Source organism: Hyla sarda, chromosome 6 (assembly GCF_029499605.1).
Source record: "Hyla sarda isolate aHylSar1 chromosome 6, aHylSar1.hap1, whole genome shotgun sequence".
NCBI lineage: Eukaryota > Metazoa > Chordata > Amphibia > Anura > Hylidae > Hyla > Hyla sarda.
In genome coordinates, this window is record NC_079194.1 from 253266123 (window position 1) to 253291062 (window position 24940).

General features: G+C 47.3%; 2 protein-coding genes across 3 annotated transcripts in view; one reads left to right on the plus strand and one right to left on the minus strand.

The window, feature by feature from the left end:
• Nucleotides 1-13260, minus strand: part of LOC130276930 (solute carrier family 22 member 20-like) — an 84888-nt gene extending 71628 nt beyond the window's left edge. Inside the window, exon 1 of the mRNA XM_056526952.1 lies at nt 13157-13260. Coding sequence (XP_056382927.1) covers nt 13157-13256 — 100 coding nt within the window. The 5' untranslated portion in view covers nt 13257-13260. The remainder of the gene's footprint in view (nt 1-13156) is intronic.
• Nucleotides 13261-13325: 65 nt separating this feature from the next.
• Nucleotides 13326-24940, plus strand: part of POLA2 (DNA polymerase alpha 2, accessory subunit) — a 70763-nt gene continuing 59148 nt past the window's right edge. The window contains exons 1-3 of one of the 2 annotated variants that reach the window (XM_056526950.1): nt 13326-13597; nt 13689-13822; nt 23896-24017. In XM_056526950.1, coding sequence (XP_056382925.1) covers nt 13741-13822; nt 23896-24017 — 204 coding nt within the window. In that variant the 5' untranslated portion in view covers nt 13326-13597; nt 13689-13740. The remainder of the gene's footprint in view (nt 13598-13688; nt 13823-23895; nt 24018-24940) is intronic. The other variant, XM_056526949.1, reaches the window with a different exon arrangement.

A 24940-nucleotide genomic window follows, 5' to 3' on the forward strand; every position in this document is an offset into this window, starting at 1 on the left:
TACACAATGATATCAGTGACTACAGGTGACGTCTTCTCTATAGTGAGGAGAATACAGAATGATATCAGTGACTACAGGTGACGTCTTCTCTATAGTGAGGAGAATACACAATGATATCAGTGACTACAGGTGACGTCTTCTCTATAGTCTTTCCTTATCTAATTCAGATGGTACATACCGCCAGGACTTGATCCAGCTAAAACTTCTCTCTGCAGAATGTGATGCCCAGACGTCTCCTCACTATGTCAGCGCATTCTCATCCTCTATATGAAAACAATTATTATTATAAACCTGCCAGACACTGTATCCTCTAAATATAATACTACTATACACTATACTCTTTGGTTATAAACCTTCCATACACCATACCCACTGAATATAATACTACCACACACTGTACATTCTGAATATAATACCAACACATACTGTACCCTCTGAATATAAATCTGCCACATACTGTACCCCTGAATATAATACCGCCACACACTGTACCCACTGAATATAATACTACCACATACTGTACCCTCTGAATATCATACTACCACAAACTGCGCCCTCTGAATATAAATCTGCTACATACTGTACCCTCTGAATATAAATCTGCCACATACTGTACCCTCTGAATATAAATCTGCCACATACTGTACCCGTGAATATAAATCTGCCACTTACTGTACCCCTGAATATAAATCTGCCACATACTGTACCCCTGAATATAATACCGCCACATACTGTACCCTCTGAATATAATAGTACCACCCACTGCGCCCTCTGAATATAATATGTACAAACAAGAAAGTTGCAACAGCACTCTAGGTAAAAAAATGGAGGCTCTCAGCGCACTTTTTGATCAAAATGTGTCCCCCCATCCACCACGCGGAGGTGGCCTCATATCGGATGGGACCCTAACATGATAACTCACCTCTGCTGTGCATATAGCCTCTGACTGTGTGACATGTTGGATCAGCCATTGACTAAACCACCTCCAGTCTGAGAGGGGTGGGGTGCACGGCTAAAGAGGGTGCCACACCCCCCAATTTACAAAGTAAAAACAAAAGGAAAAATAGCCAGCACAACAACCTAATACACAGGTGCCCGCTGCTGTGGCAAATACAAAATGTACAAACAAGAAAGTTGCAACAGCACTCTAGGTCAAAAAATGGAGGCTCTCAGCGCACTTTTTGATCAAAATGTGTCCCCCCATCCACCACGCGGAGGTGGCCTCATATCGGATGGGACCCTAACATGATAACTCACCTCTGCTGTGCATATAGCCTCTGACTGTGTGACATGTTGGATCAGCCATTGACTAAACCACCTCCAGTCTGAGAGGGGTGGGGTGCACGGCTAAAGAGGGTGCCACACCCCCCAATTTACAAAGTAAAAACAAAAGGAAAAATAGCCAGCACAACAACCTAATACACAGGTGCCCGCTGCTGTGGCAAATACAAAATGTACAAACAAGAAAGTTGTAACAGCACTCTAGGTCAAAAAATGGAGGCTCTCAGCGCACTTTTTGATCAAAATGTGTCCCCCCATCCACCACGCGGAGGTGGCCTCATATCGGATGGGACCCTAACATGATAACTCACCTCTGCTGTGCATATAGCCTCTGACTGTGTGACATGTTGGATCAGCCATTGACTAAACCACCTCCAGTCTGAGAGGGGTGGGGTGCACGGCTAAAGAGGGTGCCACACCCCCCAATTTACAAAGTAAAAACAAAAGGAAAAATAGCTAGCACAACAACCTAATACACAGGTGCCCGCTGCTGTGGCAAATACAAAATGTACAAACAAGAAAGTTGCAACAGCACTCTAGGTCAAAAAATGGAGGCTCTCAGCGCACTTTTTGATCAAAATGTGTCCCCCCATCCACCACGCGGAGGTGGCCTCATATCGGATGGGACCCTAACATGATAACTCACCTCTGCTGTGCATATAGCCTCTGACTGTGTGACATGTTGGATCAGCCATTGACTAAACCACCTCCAGTCTGAGAGGGGTGGGGTGCACGGCTAAAGAGGGTGCCACACCCCCCAATTTACAAAGTAAAAACAAAAGGAAAAATAGCCAGCACAACAACCTAATACACAGGTGCCCGCTGCTGTGGCAAATACAAAATGTACAAACAAGAAAGTTGCAACAGCACTCTAGGTCAAAAAATGGAGGCTCTCAGCGCACTTTTTGATCAAAATGTGTCCCCCCATCCACCACGCGGAGGTGGCCTCATATCGGATGGGACCCTAACATGATAACTCACCTCTGCTGTGCATATAGCCTCTGACTGTGTGACATGTTGGATCAGCCATTGACTAAACCACCTCCAGTCTGAGAGGGGTGGGGTGCACGGCTAAAGAGGGTGCCACACCCCCCAATTTACAAAGTAAAAACAAAAGGAAAAATAGCCAGCACAACAACCTAATACACAGGTGCCCGCTGCTGTGGCAAATACAAAATGTACAAACAAGAAAGTTGCAACAGCACTCTAGGTCAAAAAATGGAGGCTCTCAGCGCACTTTTTGATCAAAATGTGTCCCCCCATCCACCACGCGGAGGTGGCCTCATATCGGATGGGACCCTAACATGATAACTCACCTCTGCTGTGCATATAGCCTCTGACTGTGTGACATGTTGGATCAGCCATTGACTAAACCACCTCCAGTCTGAGAGGGGTGGGGTGCACGGCTAAAGAGGGTGCACACCCCCCAATTTACAAAGTAAAAACAAAAGGAAAAATAGCCAGCACAACAACCTAATACACAGGTGCCCGCTGCTGTGGCAAATACAAAATGTACAAACAAGAAAGTTGCAACAGCACTCTAGGTCAAAAAATGGAGGCTCTCAGCGCACTTTTTGATCAAAATGTGTCCCCCCATCCACCACGCGGAGGTGGCCTCATATCGGATGGGACCCTAACATGATAACTCACCTCTGCTGTGCATATAGCCTCTGACTGTGTGACATGTTGGATCAGCCATTGACTAAACCACCTCCAGTCTGAGAGGGGTGGGGTGCACGGCTAAAGAGGGTGCCACACCCCCCAATTTACAAAGTAAAAACAAAAGGAAAAATAGCCAGCACAACAACCTAATACACAGGTGCCCGCTGCTGTGGCAAATACAAAATGTACAAACAAGAAAGTTGCAACAGCACTCTAGGTCAAAAAATGGAGGCTCTCAGCGCACTTTTTGATCAAAATGTGTCCCCCCATCCACCACGCGGAGGTGGCCTCATATCGGATGGGACCCTAACATGATAACTCACCTCTGCTGTGCATATAGCCTCTGACTGTGTGACATGTTGGATCAGCCATTGACTAAACCACCTCCAGTCTGAGAGGGGTGGGGTGCACGGCTAAAGAGGGTGCCACACCCCCCAATTTACAAAGTAAAAACAAAAGGAAAAATAGCCAGCACAACAACCTAATACACAGGTGCCCGCTGCTGTGGCAAATACAAAATGTACAAACAAGAAAGTTGCAACAGCACTCTAGGTCAAAAAATGGAGGCTCTCAGCGCACTTTTTGATCAAAATGTGTCCCCCCATCCACCACGCGGAGGTGGCCTCATATCGGATGGGACCCTAACATGATAACTCACCTCTGCTGTGCATATAGCCTCTGACTGTGTGACATGTTGGATCAGCCATTGACTAAACCACCTCCAGTCTGAGAGGGGTGGGGTGCACGGCTAAAGAGGGTGCCACACCCCCCAATTTACAAAGTAAAAACAAAAGGAAAAATAGCCAGCACAACAACCTAATACACAGGTGCCCGCTGCTGTGGCAAATACAAAATGTACAAACAAGAAAGTTGCAACAGCACTCTAGGTCAAAAAATGGAGGCTCTCAGCGCACTTTTTGATCAAAATGTGTCCCCCCATCCACCACGCGGAGGTGGCCTCATATCGGATGGGACCCTAACATGATAACTCACCTCTGCTGTGCATATAGCCTCTGACTGTGTGACATGTTGGATCAGCCATTGACTAAACCACCTCCAGTCTGAGAGGGGTGGGGTGCACGGCTAAAGAGGGTGCCACACCCCCCAATTTACAAAGTAAAAACAAAAGGAAAAATAGCCAGCACAACAACCTAATACACAGGTGCCCGCTGCTGTGGCAAATACAAAATGTACAAACAAGAAAGTTGCAACAGCACTCTAGGTCAAAAAATGGAGGCTCTCAGCGCACTTTTTGATCAAAATGTGTCCCCCCATCCACCACGCGGAGGTGGCCTCATATCGGATGGGACCCTAACATGATAACTCACCTCTGCTGTGCATATAGCCTCTGACTGTGTGACATGTTGGATCAGCCATTGACTAAACCACCTCCAGTCTGAGAGGGGTGGGGTGCACGGCTAAAGAGGGTGCCACACCCCCCAATTTACAAAGTAAAAACAAAAGGAAAAATAGCCAGCACAACAACCTAATACACAGGTGCCCGCTGCTGTGGCAAATACAAAATGTACAAACAAGAAAGTTGCAACAGCACTCTAGGTCAAAAAATGGAGGCTCTCAGCGCACTTTTTGATCAAAATGTGTCCCCCCATCCACCACGCGGAGGTGGCCTCATATCGGATGGGACCCTAACATGATAACTCACCTCTGCTGTGCATATAGCCTCTGACTGTGTGACATGTTGGATCAGCCATTGACTAAACCACCTCCAGTCTGAGAGGGGTGGGGTGCACGGCTAAAGAGGGTGCCACACCCCCCAATTTACAAAGTAAAAACTAAAGGAAAAATAGCCAGCACAACAACCTAATACACAGGTGCCCGCTGCTGTGGCAAATACAAAATGTACAAACAAGAAAGTTGCAACAGCACTCTAGGTCAAAAAATGGAGGCTCTTAGCGCACTTTTTGATCAAAATGTGTCCCCCCATCCACCACGCGGAGGTGGCCTCATATCGGATGGGACCCTAACATGATAACTCACCTCTGCTGTGCATATAGCCTCTGACTGTGTGACATGTTGGATCAGCCATTGACTAAACCACCTCCAGTCTGAGAGGGGTGGGGTGCACGGCTAAAGAGGGTGCCACACCCCCCAATTTACAAAGTAAAAACAAAAGGAAAAATAGCCAGCACAACAACCTAATACACAGGTGCCCGCTGCTGTGGCAAATACAAAATGTACAAACAAGAAAGTTGCAACAGCACTCTAGGTCAAAAAATGGAGGCTCTCAGCGCACTTTTTGATCAAAATGTGTCCCCCCATCCACCACGCGGAGGTGGCCTCATATCGGATGGGACCCTAACATGATAACTCACCTCTGCTGTGCATATAGCCTCTGACTGTGTGACATGTTGGATCAGCCATTGACTAAACCACCTCCAGTCTGAGAGGGGTGGGGTACACGGCTAAAGAGGGTGCCACACCCCCCAATTTACAAAGTAAAAACAAAAGGAAAAATAGCCAGCACAACAACCTAATACACAGGTGCCCGCTGCTGTGGCAAATACAAAATGTACAAACAAGAAAGTTGCAACAGCACTCTAGGTCAAAAAATGGAGGCTCTCAGCGCACTTTTTGATCAAAATGTGTCCCCCCATCCACCACGCGGAGGTGGCCTCATATCGGATGAGACCCTAACATGATAACTCACCTCTGCTGTGCATATAGCCTCTGACTGTGTGACATGTTGGATCAGCCATTGACTAAACCACCTCCAGTCTGAGAGGGGTGGGGTGCACGGCTAAAGAGGGTGCCACACCCCCCAATTTACAAAGTAAAAACAAAAGGAAAAATAGCCAGCACAACAACCTAATACACAGGTGCCCGCTGCTGTGGCAAATACAAAATGTACAAACAAGAAAGTTGCAACAGCACTCTAGGTCAAAAAATGGAGGCTCTCAGCGCACTTTTTGATCAAAATGTGTCCCCCCATCCACCACGCGGAGGTGGCCTCATATCGGATGGGACCCTAACATGATAACTCACCTCTGCTGTGCATATAGCCTCTGACTGTGTGACATGTTGGATCAGCCATTGACTAAACCACCTCCAGTCTGAGAGGGGTGGGGTGCACGGCTAAAGAGGGTGCCACACCCCCCAATTTACAAAGTAAAAACAAAAGGAAAAATAGCCAGCACAACAACCTAATACACAGGTGCCCGCTGCTGTGGCAAATACAAAATGTACAAACAAGAAAGTTGCAACAGCACTCTAGGTCAAAAAATGGAGGCTCTCAGCGCACTTTTTGATCAAAATGTGTCCCCCCATCCACCACGCGGAGGTGGCCTCATATCGGATGGGACCCTAACATGATAACTCACCTCTGCTGTGCATATAGCCTCTGACTGTGTGACATGTTGGATCAGCCATTGACTAAACCACCTCCAGTCTGAGAGGGGTGGGGTGCACGGCTAAAGAGGGTGCCACACCCCCCAATTTACAAAGTAAAAACAAAAGGAAAAATAGCCAGCACAACAACCTAATACACAGGTGCCCGCTGCTGTGGCAAATACAAAATGTACAAACAAGAAAGTTGCAACAGCACTCTAGGTCAAAAAATGGAGGCTCTCAGCGCACTTTTTGATCAAAATGTGTCCCCCCATCCACCACGCGGAGGTGGCCTCATATCGGATGGGACCCTAACATGATAACTCACCTCTGCTGTGCATATAGCCTCTGACTGTGTGACATGTTGGATCAGCCATTGACTAAACCACCTCCAGTCTGAGAGGGGTGGGGTGCACAGCTAAAGAGGGTGCCACACCCCCCAATTTACAAAGTAAAAACAAAAGGAAAAATAGCCAGCACAACAACCTAATACACAGGTGCCCGCTGCTGTGGCAAATACAAAATGTACAAACAAGAAAGTTGCAACAGCACTCTAGGTCAAAAAATGGAGGCTCTCAGCGCACTTTTTGATCAAAATGTGTCCCCCCATCCACCACGCGGAGGTGGCCTCATATCGGATGGGACCCTAACATGATAACTCACCTCTGCTGTGCATATAGCCTCTGACTGTGTGACATGTTGGATCAGCCATTGACTAAACCACCTCCAGTCTGAGAGGGGTGGGGTGCACGGCTAAAGAGGGTGCCACACCCCCCAATTTACAAAGTAAAAACAAAAGGAAAAATAGCCAGCACAACAACCTAATACACAGGTGCCCGCTGCTGTGGCAAATACAAAATGTACAAACAAGAAAGTTGCAACAGCACTCTAGGTCAAAAAATGGAGGCTCTCAGCGCACTTTTTGATCAAAATGTGTCCCCCCATCCACCACGCGGAGGTGGCCTCATATCGGATGGGACCCTAACATGATAACTCACCTCTGCTGTGCATATAGCCTCTGACTGTGTGACATGTTGGATCAGCCATTGACTAAACCACCTCCAGTCTGAGAGGGGTGGGGTGCACGGCTAAAGAGGGTGCCACACCCCCCAATTTACAAAGTAAAAACAAAAGGAAAAATAGCCAGCACAACAACCTAATACACAGGTGCCCGCTGCTGTGGCAAATACAAAATGTACAAACAAGAAAGTTGCAACAGCACTCTAGGTCAAAAAATGGAGGCTCTCAGCGCACTTTTTGATCAAAATGTGTCCCCCCATCCACCACGCGGAGGTGGCCTCATATCGGATGGGACCCTAACATGATAACTCACCTCTGCTGTGCATATAGCCTCTGACTGTGTGACATGTTGGATCAGCCATTGACTAAACCACCTCCAGTCTGAGAGGGGTGGGGTGCACGGCTAAAGAGGGTGCCACACCCCCCAATTTACAAAGTAAAAACAAAAGGAAAAATAGCCAGCACAACAACCTAATACACAGGTGCCCGCTGCTGTGGCAAATACAAAATGTACAAACAAGAAAGTTGCAACAGCACTCTAGGTCAAAAAATGGAGGCTCTCAGCGCACTTTTTGATCAAAATGTGTCCCCCCATCCACCACGCGGAGGTGGCCTCATATCGGATGGGACCCTAACATGATAACTCACCTCTGCTGTGCATATAGCCTCTGACTGTGTGACATGTTGGATCAGCCATTGACTAAACCACCTCCAGTCTGAGAGGGGTGGGGTGCACGGCTAAAGAGGGTGCCACACCCCCCAATTTACAAAGTAAAAACAAAAGGAAAAATAGCCAGCACAACAACCTAATACACAGGTGCCCGCTCTGAATATAAAACTTAGAGATGAGCAAACTACAGTAAATTCAACTCGTCACAAACTTCTCTGCTCGGCAGTTGATAACTTTTCCTGCATAAATTAGTTCAGCTTTCAGGTGCTCCCGTGGGCTGGAAAAGGTGGATACAGTCCTAGGAGACTCTTTCCTAGGATTGTATCCACCTTTTCCAGCCCACCGGAGCACCTGAAGGCTGAACTAATTTACGCAGAATAAGTCATCAACTGCCGAGCCGAGAAGTTTGTGACGAATCGAATTTACTGTAAGTTCGCTCATCTCTAATAATACTACCACAAACTGCGCCCTCTGAATATAATACTACCACCCACTGTGCCCTCTGAATATAATACTACCACAAACTGCGCCCTCTGAATATAACGTTGCCATACAGTGCACCCTCTGAATATAATACCACAACCTCAGTAACACCCCTCAACATCCGTTAGCTGATGCTATTACGACGGGAGGGGGGTATTGGTGGTGTTGCTAGTGGATGATGGGGGTGCTACTACTCGGGGGGTGTTGCCGGAGGATGATGAGGGTGCTACTCTGGCCATCCCCCCTGGCAGTATCATCCCCATCATCCATCCGCAGGATCATCCTCCTGGCAGGAGCACCGCCATCATCCACCATCAGGATCTGCTGATGGAGGTGCTGCTGGGGGGGGGGGGGGGTGTTTCTGGTGGATGATGAGGGTGCTACTGCCAGGGGGGAGCATTAGGTAGGCAGCAGTTCCCCCACATTAGGTAGGTCGCAGTTTCCCCACATTAGGTAGCATCTATTCCCCACATTAGGCAGCATAGATTCCCCACATTTGGTACCAGTTCCCCCACATTAGGTAGGTACCAGTTACCCCACATTAGGTAGCAATTTCCCCACATTAGGTAGCACAGCCCACATTAGGTAGCAATTTCCCCACATTAGGTAGCACAGATTCCCCACATAAGGTAGCATAGACTCCCCACATAAGGTAGCACAGATTCCCCACATAAGGTAGCATAGACTCCCCACATAAGGTAGCATAGACTCCCCACACTTGGTAGTAGTTTCCCCACATTAGGCCGCAGGTTCCCTTGCAGGTTCCCCACAATGGGTCAAAGTCTCCCCACAATAGATTGCTGGTTATACCACCACCACCACCCCCCCCCCCCCACACACACACACACACACACACAAAACACATACAACACAGAGAGAGAGACACACACAAACACACACAGTCAGAGAGACACACACACTCACAGACACACACATACACAGTCACACACACACACACACACACACAGAGTCACACACACACACAGAGTCTCATACACACACACAGTCACATACACAAACATAGATAGAGACAGACACACACACTCACCCATCCAGCGCAGCGCTCCTTCTCACCGGGCGCCGTGCGAGTGACGTAACTGACGTCCTCCTGCGCGGCCATGCGGTGTGACGTCATGCCGGCGCAGACGTGGGAGCGGAGGCCGGGCACAGTGCTGGTGAAGGTGAGGGGGGGGTGTGATGATGGACGGAGAAAGAGGGGGGTTGCTGACGGACGGGCGCACCGCACACACAGCGCGGGGGGGGGGGGTTGGGGGGGGGTGCTGACGGATGGGAGGCCGGTCGGGCACAGATGGGGGGGGTGGGTGCTGCGGAGCGTCTTGGTGTCACCCCATAAGGTTGGTGTCACCCGGTGCGGGCCGCACCCCCCGCACCCGGGTCGCAACGCCACTGATGAGAGGTACCCTTTAAATAAATGTATATTTAAAAAAGTCATCTTATCAGTAGTACTACAGAATATAAAAATGTTTTCATAATGACCGTGCCTCTTTAAGGGGTTATAATAGTGGTCTCTTAGGCTGGGCTCACACCACGTTTTCTTAAATACGGTTCCCGTATACGGTTTGGAGGAGAGGGGCGGGGCTTAATCGCGGCGCCCGCACTCAGCCGTATTCGGGAACCGTATTGTTACGCCGAGCGCTCCGGGTCCCCGCTCCTCCCCGGAGCGCTCGCAACATTCTCGCAATTGCAGCGCCCCGGTCAGACCTGCTGACCGGGTGCGCTGCGATACCTCTCCCAGCCGGGATGCGATTCGCTATGCGGCAGACGTCCGCTCGCGATGCGCATCCCGGCTCCCGTACCTGACTCGCTCTCCGTCGGTCTTGTCCCGGCGCGCGCGGCCCCGCTCCCTAGGGCGCGCGCGCGCCGGGTCTCTGCGATTTAAAGGGCCAGTGTGCCGCTGATTGGCGCCTGGTTCTAATTAGTGAATTCTCCTGTGCACTTCCCTATATAACCTCACTTCCCCTTCCCTTCCTTGCCGGATCTTGTTGCCATCGTGCCAGTGAAAGCGTTTCCCAGTGTGTTCCTAGCCTGTGTTCAGACCTCCTGCCGTTGCCCCTGACTACGATCCTTGCTGCCTGCCCCGACCTTCTGCTACGTCCGACCTTGCTTTTGTCTACTCCCTTGTACCTCGCCTATCTTCAGCAGTCAGAGAGGTTGAGCCGTTGCTAGTGGATACGACCTGGTTGCTACCGCCGCTGCAAGACCATCCCGCTTTGCGGCGGGCTCTGGTGAAAACCAGTAGCAGCTTAGAACCGGTCCACTAGCACGGTCCACGCCAATCCCTCTCTGGCACAGAGGATCCACCTCCTGCCAGCCGAATCGTGACACGTATTTAATGCAAGTCTATGAGCCGACCGGAGTGAAACGCAGCCTCCGGTCGGCTTCGTTTTCGTCCGTATGCGGTTTGCCGATCGCAGGCAAAAACGTGGTCGACCACGTTTTTGCCTACGGTCGGGAAACCGCATACGGCCAAAAACGAAGCCGACCGGAGGCTGCGGTTCACTCCGGTCGGCTCATAGACATACATTAAATACGGTTCCCGAATACGGCTGAGTGCGGGCGCCGCGATTAAGCCCCGCCCCCCTCCTCCAAACCGTATACGGGAACCGTATTTAAGAAATCGTGGTGTGAACCCAGCCTTATTGGGGTAGATGTTCCTTGGGGCCCTCATAGGCACCTGGGCCCCACTGCGACCTTTACATCTGCACCTCCTATAGTTATGCTCCTGCCTATGTGACTTAGGTGCATTCACACCACGTTTTTGCAGTACAGTTCCCGTATAAGTTTTCAATGAAAACATTGAAAACCGTATGCTAAAAAATGCATCAGGTTGTGTCCGTTTTGCATCCTGTACGGTTTTGTCAGTTTTTTTTTCCCCCGTACCCAAAACGGTAGTCGACAAAGTTTTTTGGTCCGGGTGAAAAACTGTATTAAACTGTATACTTTTTTTTTTTTTTAACATGGGAGTCAAAGGGAACCGTACAGAACCGTATGTGCGTATGGTTCCATCCGGTTTTCACCATAGGGTTTTTGACTTTGCACAGTTTTTTTCTTGGAATTTCAATCAAACAAGTCAAACTTTATTCAAAATGGAGTGAAAAGTTAAAAACGTATACATTCTTTTAACCCCTTAAGGACTCCTGACGTACTGCTACGTCATGAGTCCGCTCCCAATCTATAACGCGGGGCCGGTCCCAGCCTCTATCAACAGCTGGGACCCGTGGCTAATAGCGCGCGGCATTGATCGCAGTGCGGCGCACTATTAACCCTTCAGACGTGGCGATCAAAGTTGATCGCCGCGTCTGAAAACAAAAGTAAACCGTTCCCGGCAGCTCAGTCGGGCTGATCGGGACGATCAGCTGGGACGCAGGCGGAGGTCTCCTTACCTCTCTCTGCGGCATCCGATCGTCGATTGATTGTTCAAAGCCTGAGCTACAGGCTTGAACAATCGACCGCCTATCTGACTGATCCCTGCAAAGCTATGGCTTTGCAGGGATCAGCATAAGAGATCAGTGTGTGCAGTGTTATAGGTCCCTATGGGACCTAGAACACAGCAAAAAACAAAGTGAAAAAAAAAGTTAAAGGACATTTAACCCCTTCCCTAATAAAAGTTTGAATCACCCCCCTTTTCGCATAAAAAAAAAAAACTGTGTAAATAAAAATAAACATATGTGGTATCGCCGCGTGCGAAAATCTCCGAACTATAAAAATATATCGTTAATTAAATCGCACGGTCAGTGGCGTGCACGCAAAAAAATTCCAAAGTCCAAAATAGTGTATTTTTGGTCACTTTTTATATCATGAAAAAATTAATAAAAAGCGATCAAAAAGTCTGTTCAATACAAAAATGGTACCAATAAAAACTTCAGAACACGGCGCAAAAAATTAGTCCTCATTCTGACCCGTACGCAGAAAAAAAATAAAGTTATAGGGGTTAGAAGATGAGAATTTTTAACAAATTTTCCTGCATGTAGTTATGATTTTTTTCCGAAGTACGACAATATCCAACCTATATAAGTAGGGTATCATTTTAACCGTATGGACCTACAGAATAAAGAGAAGGTGTAATTTTGACCAAACAATGCACTGCGTAGAAACGGAAGCCCCCAAAATTTACTAAATTAAATTTTTTCTTTAATTTTGTCGCACAATGATTTTTTTTCCATTTTGCCGTGGATTTTTTGGTAAAATGACTAATGTCACTGCAAAGTAGAATTGGTGGCGCAAAAAATAAGCCCTCATATGGATTTTTAGGTGCAAAATTTTAAGCGTTATGATTTTTGGAAGGTGATGAGGAAAAAATGAAAATGCAAAAACGGAAAAACGGTGCGGCAGGGCATTATCGGATTATCGGCAAGGTAATTACCGATACCGTCCAAAATCGTGAATATCGGCCGATAATATCGGGAAACGGGAACTGTATTGCAAAAACGTGGTGTGCTTGCACCCTTATGTATAATTTCTGATACAATCCTGACTTTAGCATAGTATTCTCCAAGCTGTTGTTCAGCCTGAGCCACCTGTTGCTGAACACTGCTCTGGTTGATATAAGAACATGTAAATGTTGCATGATGGTGCAGAATTTCACAGTGGTTTGTTTTCATTATTCCATATGGGTTTTCGCACAATGACAAGTATATTGTACTAGTATATTGTAGCTGCTATATCTTACCACACCTACAAATAATGTAACGATAACGGGAAACTTGCCAGGACTGTTTATATTACTCAAAATTCGGTAACTTTTCTCCTTAGAAAATCGCGCATGCGTAAACATCTGCTCTCGCGCTATACCTTGGTCACATGGTCCGCTCCCACAGTCCCTTCTCGTGCAGCGTTTTGTCACCTACGTCAGGCTGAAGTACAGTAACCACGCCCATAAGTGTCTTAGCAACGCGTCGCTGATTGGCTGCCTGTCAGGACAACGAGTCCTGTTACCGTTCGCGCCATTGCTTACAGTGTCTGAGCGCGGGAATTTCCATTCAGTCGAGACCCAGTGAAGCTTCTACCGTATTGTCGGGTGTATACGCGCAGTTACCGGGTCCCGGTTGCTGGCTCTCTGTGTTTACGGTCTAATCTTCCGTCTGCCTCCGTCCGGGCTTGTCCACCAAGGCTAAGGTCGGTCTGAGAGTATTCAGAGCCCAGTGCTGCTGCCAGACATATTGGGACCCTGATAGTAATAGATATATCTTCTTATTTGTGTTTTTAGGCCTGTCTGGATCCAACATTACGATTTCTGCTTCTTGTCGTCCATCACTGTCATGCCTGTGTCTGTGGAGAAAATCCAGGAGGAGCTCGGTGTCTTCGGCGTCAGTTTTGAAGATGAAGACGTCTCCGAAAAACGTAAGGAAGACATGTTGGGGAGCGTTCACACTGCGTTTATGTTTTACGGGTTTTAGGGGAAAGTGTGTACTTGTGTTTCCCAACCAGGGTGCCTCGGCTGTCCGGGCATGCTGGGAGTTGTAGTTTTGCAACAGCTGGAGGCACCCTGGTTGGGAAACACTGGTGTACATTAACGAATGTTAAGATCTGCAGTATGCTTTCCGTTTCCCATTGACTTACATTAATATTTACCATCCAGGGAGCCTCCATCTGTTGCAAAACTACAACTTCAGCAGTTGTAGTTATAGGAGATGTAGTTCTGCAACAGCTGGGGGCACCCTGGTTGGAACACACTGAATTATAATTATATATTAATGATAATTCATTGTGTTCCAACCAGGGTGCCCCCAGTTGTTGCAGAACTACAACTCCCAGCTGTCCTGGCATGCTGGGAGTTGTAGTTTTGCAACAGCTGGAGGCAAAGGGTGCATGCACACCACGTTTTTTCAATACAGTTCCCGTATCAGGTTTTTGATGAAAAAAACGGATTCCTCAAAACCTGACAAAGGCTGCATTCACATCTCGTTTTGTACATACGGGCGCCGGGGGAGGGGCAAACCGGGCGCTCCCGTACCCCTGCCGGATCAGCCCGTAAGTCCATTTACTTTAATGAGCCGACCGGAGTCAAACGGTGACTCCAGTCGGCTCAGTTTTGACCCGTATGCGGTTTCCTGACCGGACCTCAAACCATAGTATACTACGGTTTGAGGTCCAGTCCAAAACCGCATATGGGTCAAAACTGAGCCGACCGGAGTCACCGTTTGACTCCGGTCGGCTACGGGCGCCCGTATGTACAAAACGAAATGTGAATGTAGCCTAAACTGTATCAAAAAGTGTGTACAAATTTTAACCCATATACGGTTGAAAACCGTATACGGTTTGAAAAATTATGTCCGGTTGCATCCGTTTTGTAAGAAAAAAAATGTATATGTTTAATAACTTTTTACTCCATTATGAATAAAGTTTCACTTGTTTGATTGAAATTCCAAGAAAAAAAACTGTGCAAAGTCAAAAACCGTATGGTGAGAACTGGATGGAACCGTAAGCACATACAGTTCTGAAGGGTTCCCATTGACTCCCATGTTAAAAAAAAAAAAAAAAAAAAAAAGTATACAGTTTTTCACCCGGACCAAAAAACATGGTAGACACGGTTTTGGGTACGAGTAAAAAAAAAAACGGACAAAACCGTATAAGACGTAAAACGGACTAAACCGGATGATGCGTTTGACATACGGTTTACAATGTTAAGTCAACGCATACAGATTTCTATACAGTTCCGTACGGTTTTTAACTTGAAACCGTATACGGTAACTAATGCAAAAACATGGTGTGAATGGGAAAGTCAATGGGAAATGGATGGCATACAGCAGATCAATTCATAGCATTTAATGCTCACACTTCCCCCTAAAATAAACAAACAAAAATAAAAACAAAACATATGTTAAACCGATACATAAATGCCTTGTGAATGCACCCTTACAATGTGGTGATTTTGTATGATGGGAGCTGATTGCTCTGCGACCCACAAACCAAGCGGATCCATGTCTGATCAGCTCTCTGTAGAGGATATGTGGTGCTCAGTAATATGAGGATAGCCACCTGCCAACCGCTTATGTAGAGATGCTCTCCTGGCTCGTAGTAGGGGGTCTGGAGCAGGGTGCCCACTCTGTGCCATCTGTATGCCCTAACAAGACAACCCCATAGCAGCCCACTGTCTTGCTGGGTCCTAAGTCTACAGTCTTGTCTTTTGGCTTTGCTGCATAAGGGTTAAGACTGACTACACTGCTTTGCTAGGGAAAAATCTGCCCAGATTGTGTTCCAGGTTTGGAGCAGATTGGGGCCTCCATGACGGTTTGGCAACATACTTTCACATGCTGGATACTTTAACCCCTTAAGGACACAGTCCATTTTGACCTTAAAGGGGTATTCCAGGAAAAAAATTTTTTATTTATATATACCGTATTTATCTGGGTATACCACGCACCGGCCTATAACACGCACCCTCATTTTACCAAGGATATTTGTGTAAAAAAAAATTTTTTACCCAAATATCCATGGTAAAGTGAGGGTGCGTGTGTGCGCGTGTATACCCCGATACACCCCCAGGAAAGGCAGGGGGAGAGAGGCCGTCGCTGCCGGCTTCTCTCCCCCTGCCTTTCCTGGGGTCTAGAGCCCTGGCTATCGGCGCCGCTGCCCGTTCTGTCCCCCTGACTATCGGTGCCGGCGCCCCATTGCCGGCGCCAACAGCCAGGGGCAGAGAAGGGGCAGCGGCACCCATTGCCGGCGCCGCTGCCCCGTTGCCTCCCCCCATCCCCGGTGGCATAATTACCTGTTGCCGGTGTCAGGGCCGCGCTGCTGCAGGCCTCCGGCGTGCGTCCCCTGCGTTGTTGCTATGCGCGGCGCACTGACGTCAGGCGCCACGCCGTGCAGCGCATAGCAATGACGCAGGGGACGCACGCCGGAGGCCTGCAGCAGCGCGGACCCAACCCCGGCAACAGGTAATTATGCCACCGGGGATGGGGGGGAGGCAATGGGGCAGCGGCGCCGGCAATGGGTGCCGCTGCCCCTTCTCTCCCCCTGGCTGTCGGTGCTGCTTCTCTCCCCCTGACTGCCGGCACCGATAGTCAGGGGGACAGAACGGGCAGCGACGCCGATAGCCAGGGGGAGAGAAGGGCCAGCAGCAGGGCTCTAGACCCCAGGAAAGGCAGGGGGAGAGAAGCGGGCAGCGACGGCCTCTCTCCCCCTGCCTTTCTTGGGGGTGTATCGGCGTATAACACGCACATAGACTTTAGGCTAAAAATTTTAGCCTAAAAAGTGCGTGTTATACGCCGATAAATACGGTATATTGACTTCAGAAAGTTAAACAGATTTGTAAATTACTTTGATTAAAAAAATCTTTATCCTTCCAGTACTTATTAGCAGCTGTATGCTACAGAGGAAATTCTTTGCTTTTTGAATTTCGTTTTTGTCTTGTCCACAGTGCTGCTGACACCTCTGCTGACACCTCTGTCCATGTCCGGAACTGTCCAGAGCAGCATAGGTTTGCTATGTGGATTTTCTCTTGCTCTGGACAGTTCCTGATAGCAGAGAGCACTATGGACAAGACAAAAAAGAAAGAAAAAAAGAAAAGAATTTCCTCTGTAGTATACAGCTGCTAAAAAGTACTGGAAGGATAAATATTTTTTAACCCCTTAAGGACCCAGCCCATTTATACCTTAAGGACCCGGCCATTTTTTGCACATCTGACCACTGTCACTTTAAGCATTAATAACTCTGGAATGCTTTTACCTATCATTCTGATTCCGAGATTGTTTTTTCGTGACATATTCTACTTTATGTTATTGGTAGATTTTTGTCGATACTGAAAAATTCCAAAATTTGATGAAAAATTAGAAAATGTAACAATTTTTTTTAACTTTAAAACTCTCTGCTTATAAGGAAAATGAATATTCCAAATTATATATTGATTCATATATACAATATGTCTACTTTATGTTGTCATCATAAAGTTGAGATGTTTTTACTTTTGGAAGACATCAGAGGGCTTCAAAGTTCAGCAGCAATTTTCCAATTTTTCACAACCTTTTCAAAATCGGAATTTTTCAGGGACCAGTTCAGTTTTGAAGTGGATTTGAAGGGCCTTCTTATTAAAATTATCCCATAAATGACCCCATTATGAAAACTGCACCCCCCAAAGTATTCAAAATGACATTCAGAAAGTGTGTTAACCCTTTCGGTGTTTCACAGGAATAGCAGCAACGTGAAGGAGAAAAGTCAAAATCTTCATTTTTCGCATGTTCTTGTGGACCCAGTTTTTGAATTTTTACAAGGGGTAAAAGGAGAGAAATCATCCTAAAATGTGTAACCCAATTTCACTCGAGTAAGGAAATACCTCATATGTCAACGTAAAGTGCTCTGTGGGCGCACTACAAGGCTCAAAATGGAAGGAGCGACCATGGGATTTTGGAGAGGGAGTTTTTTCTGAAATGGTTTTTGGGGTCTTGTCACATTTAGGAAGCCCCTCTGGTGCCATTACAGCAATAACCCCCCCCCCCCACATGGCATACCATTTTGGAAGAACCCCTCAAGGCATGTAACAAGGGGTCCAGTGAGCCTTAACACCCCACAGGTGTTTGACAACTTTTTGTTAAAGTTGGCTGTGTAAATGATTTTTTTTTTTCACTAAAATGCAGTTTTTTTCCATATCAGAGTAATATCAGAAACATCCTCCCCAAATTTTTATTTGTATGGAAACTACACCCCTCACAGAATTTAATAAGGGGTGCAGTGAGTATTTACACCCCACTGGCGCTTGATAGATCTTTGGAACAGTGGGCTGTGCAAATGAAAAATTTACATTTTTTCATTTTCACGGACCACTGTTTAAAAAATCTGTCAGACACCTGTGGGGTGTAAATGCTCACTGCCCCCCTTATTACATTACGTGAGGGGTGTAGCTTCCAAAAGGGGGTCACGTGGGGGGCTTTGTAAACACACATGGCCTTCAATTCCAGACACATTCTCTCTCCAAAAGCCCAATGGTGCTCTTTCTTTTCTGAGCATTGTAGTTCGCCCCAGAGCATTTTACGTCCACACATGGGGTAAAATTTTGGGGGGCTGTTTTCCTGTTACCCCTTGTAAAATTGAAAAATTTGGGATACCACCAGCATTTTAGTGAAAAAATATTTTTTTTTTCATTTTTACATCCAACTTCTTCAAACACCTGTGGGGTGTTAAGGCTCACTATACCCCTTGTTACGTTCCGGGAGGGGTGTAGTTTCCAAAATGGGTTCACATGTGGATATTTTTTTTTTTTTTTTTTTTTTTTGTGTGTTTGTCAGAACTGCTGTAACAATCAGCCACCCCTGTGCAAATCGCCTCAAATCTACATGTCTCTCTCTCTTTGTCGACCACATTATAGTGGTGTCCAAACTGTAGCCCTCCAGATGTTGTAAAACTTCAACTCCAAGCATGCCCAGATGAAGGGCCAGATGTTGCCGAACTACAACTCCTAGCATGCCTGGACTGTCTGGGCATGCTGAGAGTTGTAGTCTTGCAACATCTTGAAGGGCACAGTTTGGAGACCACTGCACAGTAGTTTCCAAACTGTGGCCCTCCAGATGATGCAAAACTACAACTCCTAGCATGCCCAGACAGCCAAAGGCTTTTGGCCATGCTTGGAGTTTGTATCTGACTGCTGCCTGCGCCGGTCCCTGCGTGATCTCAGGTAACTGCCACCGATCCCTGCCACGCTGGCCCCCGCAGCAATCGCCGCCATCTTTCCCTGCTTTGCCCGGACTTCTAGGGGCAGGCAGAGCAGGGGAAATGAACACTGTCAGCCCCCCCCCCCCCCACCTGTCACTCCTGATCGGCCAATCGCAGGGGATAGGAGGAGGTGGCACCCCTGCCACCTCGCTTCTATTCTTCCTTCCTTCCTTCATCCCTATCACTGCAAATCGCTAATCTGAATTGCTCACATGGGGGGGGGGGGGGGTGTCTCAGCAGGCATCCCACGCGGCGGGGACTGAAATTCCCACGGCCGTTCAGGTATGCCCTGGTTCCTTATGTCCCAGGGTGTACCTGTACGCCCTAAGTGGTTAAGGCCACAGCCAATTTTATTTTTGCATTGTTTTTTTCCTCATCGCTTTTTAATCTGTTGGGGACGAAGGGCATGCCTGTACGCCCTTTGCCCGCTTCCTTTCTATAACGCGGCGCCACGCCGAGGCCCCGTGTCATAGCGGGTCAGGCCCGGCCTCCAACAACGGCTATTAACCCTTTAGACGCGGCGTTCAAAGCTGATCACCGCGTCTAAAGTAACAAAAATACTCTCGCGACAGCTCAGTCGGGCTGATTGGGACCATCACGGTGAAATCTCAATGTCCCAATCAGCTAAGACGCAGCAGGAGGTTGCCTTACCTGCCTCCTGCGCGTCTGATCACCGAATGACTGCTCCGTGCCTGAGATCCAGGCAGGAACAGTCAAGTGGCAATAACACTGATCAATGCTATTGTATAACAAAACATTGATCAGTGTGTGCAGTGTTAAAGCGCCCTATGGGGGCTATAACATTGGTCTCTCCATAGTTTGACTGGGTTCAAGGGGTCTGTCAGGGTCAACTCTGAATGTCTTTAACCCCTTAAGGACCCAGGACCTCCTGTGACGTCCTGGCGTATTCCGGTCCCTGCCGCTCGCCGGGCAGAGATCGGAAGCGGATGCCTGCTGAAATCCTTCAGCAGGTATCCAGGGCAAACGCCGAGGGGGGCCATGTAGGCCCCCCATGTCGGCGATCGCTGCAAATCGCAAGGGAAATCGCCCCTGCGATCTGCGGCGATACTGGGCTGATCGGGTCTCTGGGACCCGACCGCCCGGTAATTTTGCATGATCCCGGTTGTCACAGACAGCCAGGACCATGCTGGAGTATAGGAGCGAGGTGACAAGCCTGCCACCTCCTATCCCCTGCGATCCGTCGGTTAGCTAACCGACCAATTGCAGGGGGGGGGTTACTTCCTCCCGTCCTGCCCGGCCCCTGGCAGTCCGGAGAGGACAGGAGGAAGACCGGCGGGGGACGGGGGAGTGCTGGGGCCCGGCCCCGGCACTTACCTCGTCCCTGAAGACCCGGATCCCGGCGATGGTGGCGGTGACAGGTGACGCCCCCCCCCCCCCCAGGGTACATTCACATGGGCAGGGGGCTTACAGTGAGCAAGTTTGCGATGCAGCAAATTTTGCGCGGCAGCTCAAACTTGCAGCGGGAAACTCACTGTAATCCCCCGCCCGTGTGACTGTACCCTAAAAACACTACACTAACACAAAATAAAATAAAAAGTAAAAAACACTACATTTACACAAACCCCTACACAGCCCCCTCCCCTCCCCAATAAAAATGAAAAACGTCTGGTACGCCACTGTTTCCAAAACGGAGCCTCCAGCTGTTGCAAAACAACAACTCCCAGTATTTCCGGACAGCTGTTGACTGTCCAAGCATGCTGGGAGTTCTGCAACAGCTGGAGGCACCCTGTTTGGGAATCACTGGTGTAGAATACCCCTATGTCCACCCCTATGCAAATCCCTAATTCAGGCCTCAAATGCACATGGCGCTCTCACTTCGGAGCCCTGTCGTACTTCAAGGCAACAGTTTAGGGCCACATATGGGATATCGCCATACTCGGGAGAAATTGCCTAACAAATTTTGGGGGGGGCTTTTTCTCCTTTTACCCCTTATGAAAAGGTGAAGTTGAGGTCTACACCAGCATGTGAGTGTAAAAAAAACAAAAAAAAAAACATTTTTTTTACACTAACATGTTGGTGTTGCCCTATACTTTTCATTTTGACAAGAGGGAAAAGGGGGGGAAAAAAGCCCCCCCAAAATTTGTAATGCAATTTCTCCCGACTACGGAGATACCCCATATGTGGGCGCAAAGTGCTCTGGGGCGCACAACAAGGCCCAGAAGGGAGAGTGCGCCGTGTACATTTGAGGTGATTTGCACAGGGGTGGCTGATTGTTACAGCGGTTTTGACAAACGCAAAAATAACAAAACCCCACATGTGACCCCATTTCGGAAACTACACCCCTCATGGAATGTAATGAGGGGTGCAGTGAGAATTTACACCCCACTGGTGTCTGACAGATCTTTGGAACAGTGGGCTGCGCAAATTAAACATTTTGTACAGCCCACTGTTCCAAAGATCTGACAGACACCAGTGGGGGGGTAAATGCTCACTGTACCCCTTGTTACGTTTCTCAAGGGGTCTAGTTTCCAAAATGGTATGCCATGTGGGGGTTATTTTGCTGTCCTGGCACCATAGGGGCTTCCTAAATGCGACATGCCCCCCGAGCAAAATTTGCTCTCAAAAAGCCAAATATGACTCCTTCTCTTCTGAGCATTGTAGTTTGCCCGTAGTGCACTTCAGGTCAACTTATAGGATACCTCCATACTCAGAAGAGATGGGGTTACAAATTTTGGGGGGTCTTTTCTGCTATTAACCCTTTGCAAAAATGTGAAATTTGCGGGGAAACGCACATTTTAGTGAAATTTAAAAAAAAAATTTTTTACATATGCAAAAGTCGTGAAACCCCTGTGGGGTATTAAGACTCACTTTATTCCTTGTTACGTTCCTCAAGGGGTCTAGTTTCCAAAATGGTATGGCATGTGGTTTATTTTTACTTTTTTGCTGTTCTGGCACCATAGGGGCTTCCTAAATGCAACATGCCCCTCAAAAACCATTTCCGAAAAACGTACTCTCCAAAATCCCCTTGTCGCTCCTTCCCTTCTGAGCCCTCTACTGCGCCCGCCGAACACTTTACATAGACATATGAGGTATGTGCTTACTCAAGAGAAATTGGGCCACAAATATAAGTATACATTTTCTCCTTTTACCCCTTGTAAAAAATTCTAAAATTGGGTCTACAAGAACATGCGAGTGTAAAAAATGGATTGTGAATTTTCTCCTTCACTTTGCTTCTATTCCTGTGAAACACCTAAAGGGTTAAAATGCTGACTGAATGTCATTTTGAATACTTTGGGGGATTCAGTTTTTATAATGGGGTCATTTATGGGGCATTTCTAATATGAAGACCCTTCAAATCCACTTCAAACCTGAACTGGTCCCAAAAAAATTGTGATTTTGTGAAAAATTGGAAAATTGCTGCTGAACTTTGAAGCCCTCTGGTGTCTTCCAAAAGTAAAAACACGTCAATTTTATGATGCAAACATAAAGTAGACATTGTATATGTGAATAAAAAAATAATTATTTGGAATATCCATTTTCCTTACAAGCAGAAAGCTTCAAAGTTAGAAAAATGCTAAATTTTCAAATTTTTCATCAAATTTTGGGATTTTTCACCAAGAAAGGATGCAAGTTACTACAAAAATTTTACCACTATGTTAAAGTAGAATATGTCACGAAAAAACAGTCTCGGAATCAGAATGATAAGTTAAAGCATCCCAGAGTTATTAATGTTTAAAGTGACAGTGGTCAGATGTGCAAAAAATGGCCGGGTCCTAAGGTGTAAAATGGCTGGGTCCTTAAGGGGTTAATTGGCCTAAAACTGCTCCTGTGTTGTCTTGGCTGTGTTCTTGGAGTCATTGGGGGAGATTTATTAAAACTTGTGTATAGGGAAAATGGTGCTGCTTTTATTACTTAAAGTCCGTAGAGGAGTACTACCGTGCTGACAGCTTATCCCTTATCTAAAGGATAGGTGATAATTTGCCTTATCTCGTGGGGTCCCGCCACTTGGGGACCCCCGCGATCTTGCATGCAGCACCCCGCTCTCATCAGGCCCCGGAGCGAACATCCGCTCCGGGTCTGATGACTGCCGATCACAGGGCCGGAGTATTGTGCATCACTGCTTCGTCCCCATGTGACGCTATTCTCCGCCCCTCAATGTAAGTGTATGGCAGGGGGCGAGACAGCTGTCACGCCCCCTGCCATAGACTTGCATTGAGGGGCAGAGCGTGACGTCACACGGGATGTTCGCTTCGGGGCCTGATGAGAGCGGGGTGCTGCGTGCAAGATCGCGGGGGTCCCAACGCGATCAGGCAACTTATCCCCTATGATTTAGATAGGGGATAAGTTGTCAGCATGGTAGTACCCCTTTAAGGAGAAAAAAATAAAATTATAATCCTCTGCACTGGTTTGAAGAAATCTCCCCCATTGTCTGTCTGGTTTAAAGGCGAGCCTTTGGCCCAATCGCTGCATCAGAAGGTTATTTGTGTCTTTCAGATCTATTCCTTCACACAATCTTATATCTGAGTACTACAGGCCATTCTTTCCTCCTCGTGGCTTGGTTTTTGCTTTGATATGCATTGTCAGCTGTGAGACCTTATGTAGACAGGTCTGTTTTTTTTCCAAATTATGTCTGATGAACTGTATTTACCAAAGGTGACTCCAACCAAGGTGCAAAAACATCTCAGAGATGATCAAAATAAAATGTCATGGTGAAGAGTCTGAATACTAATGTTGCATATCTTAGTAAAATAGAAACCTTTCCTTTGCTATAAGCACTTAATAGGACTGTCCTTTAATTTTCTCTGCAGTGGTAGAACTTTGTTCTCTTCATCGGCTTACCGAAGAAAAGCTGGTCTGTGAATGGATGGCTTACAGTACTACTAGAAATGTACAACTCACTGTTTCCAATCTCTGTTCTATGGAGAATGAAGTAAGTGGTATTTACAGATTTATATTGCCATGCTGCTGCAAAATTCTGTTATGTAGCAATGAAAAGTACCTCAAAGCTGGCCATGCACATTAGTTTATGTTCACACCTTGAATTTTGAGGCACAAAAATCACTATGGCTAGTGTTTGACGAATTGGTTGTACTGCAGGGATAATTAAATGAGGATTTAAGGAGGTATTCCAACCCCCAAAAAATAAACAAAACTCGAGTCAGTGAGAGTTGAGGGGAGAGAGCTGTCCTGCAGGGTCAATGCGTCGATGGAAAAAGGAAACAGCGGTGAGTGGTGTTGAACTGTCCCCTGACCGCCCTATAAACATGGAAACTCGCGAGTTTAGAGGAGAGACAGCAGCTTATTTCCAAGTGTTACAATGGATCAGGATTTTAAAAATCACATGTTCTAGTTTTAAATTGCAAGCAATAAAAGCACTGGCCAATGACCCGAGTATTGTCATCAGAGCCACCAACAAATGCGGGGGATTAGAAGTAAAAACGCTGGAGTACCCCTTTACATTACTTATCCTGGATTCATCCTGAGTTACATCTTAATAAATGATTGTACTGTATCTGCTACATTCAATTAGTATCTCCTAGTGCTGGGCGGTATGACCAAAAATGTGTATCACGGTATTTTTCAAACTTATGGCGGTTCCACGGTATTTGACATTTTCCCCCCCCCCCACTAATTTCCCCCTTACCACCATACTCCGAACTAATCATATATAACCTGCGGGCGCTGGAGTCCACAGGGGCATTGGAGGTAAACGATGTAGGTGGTACTACAGTTCATGAAATATTTGGGGTATGTGACACCCGTGACATTGGAGGTGAAGGTTTTGCTCTTGCTGGAGAGGTTTCTGCTCCATTTGCATCCGGCTCTGTTGCATTTGTAACTCCCCATTACCTG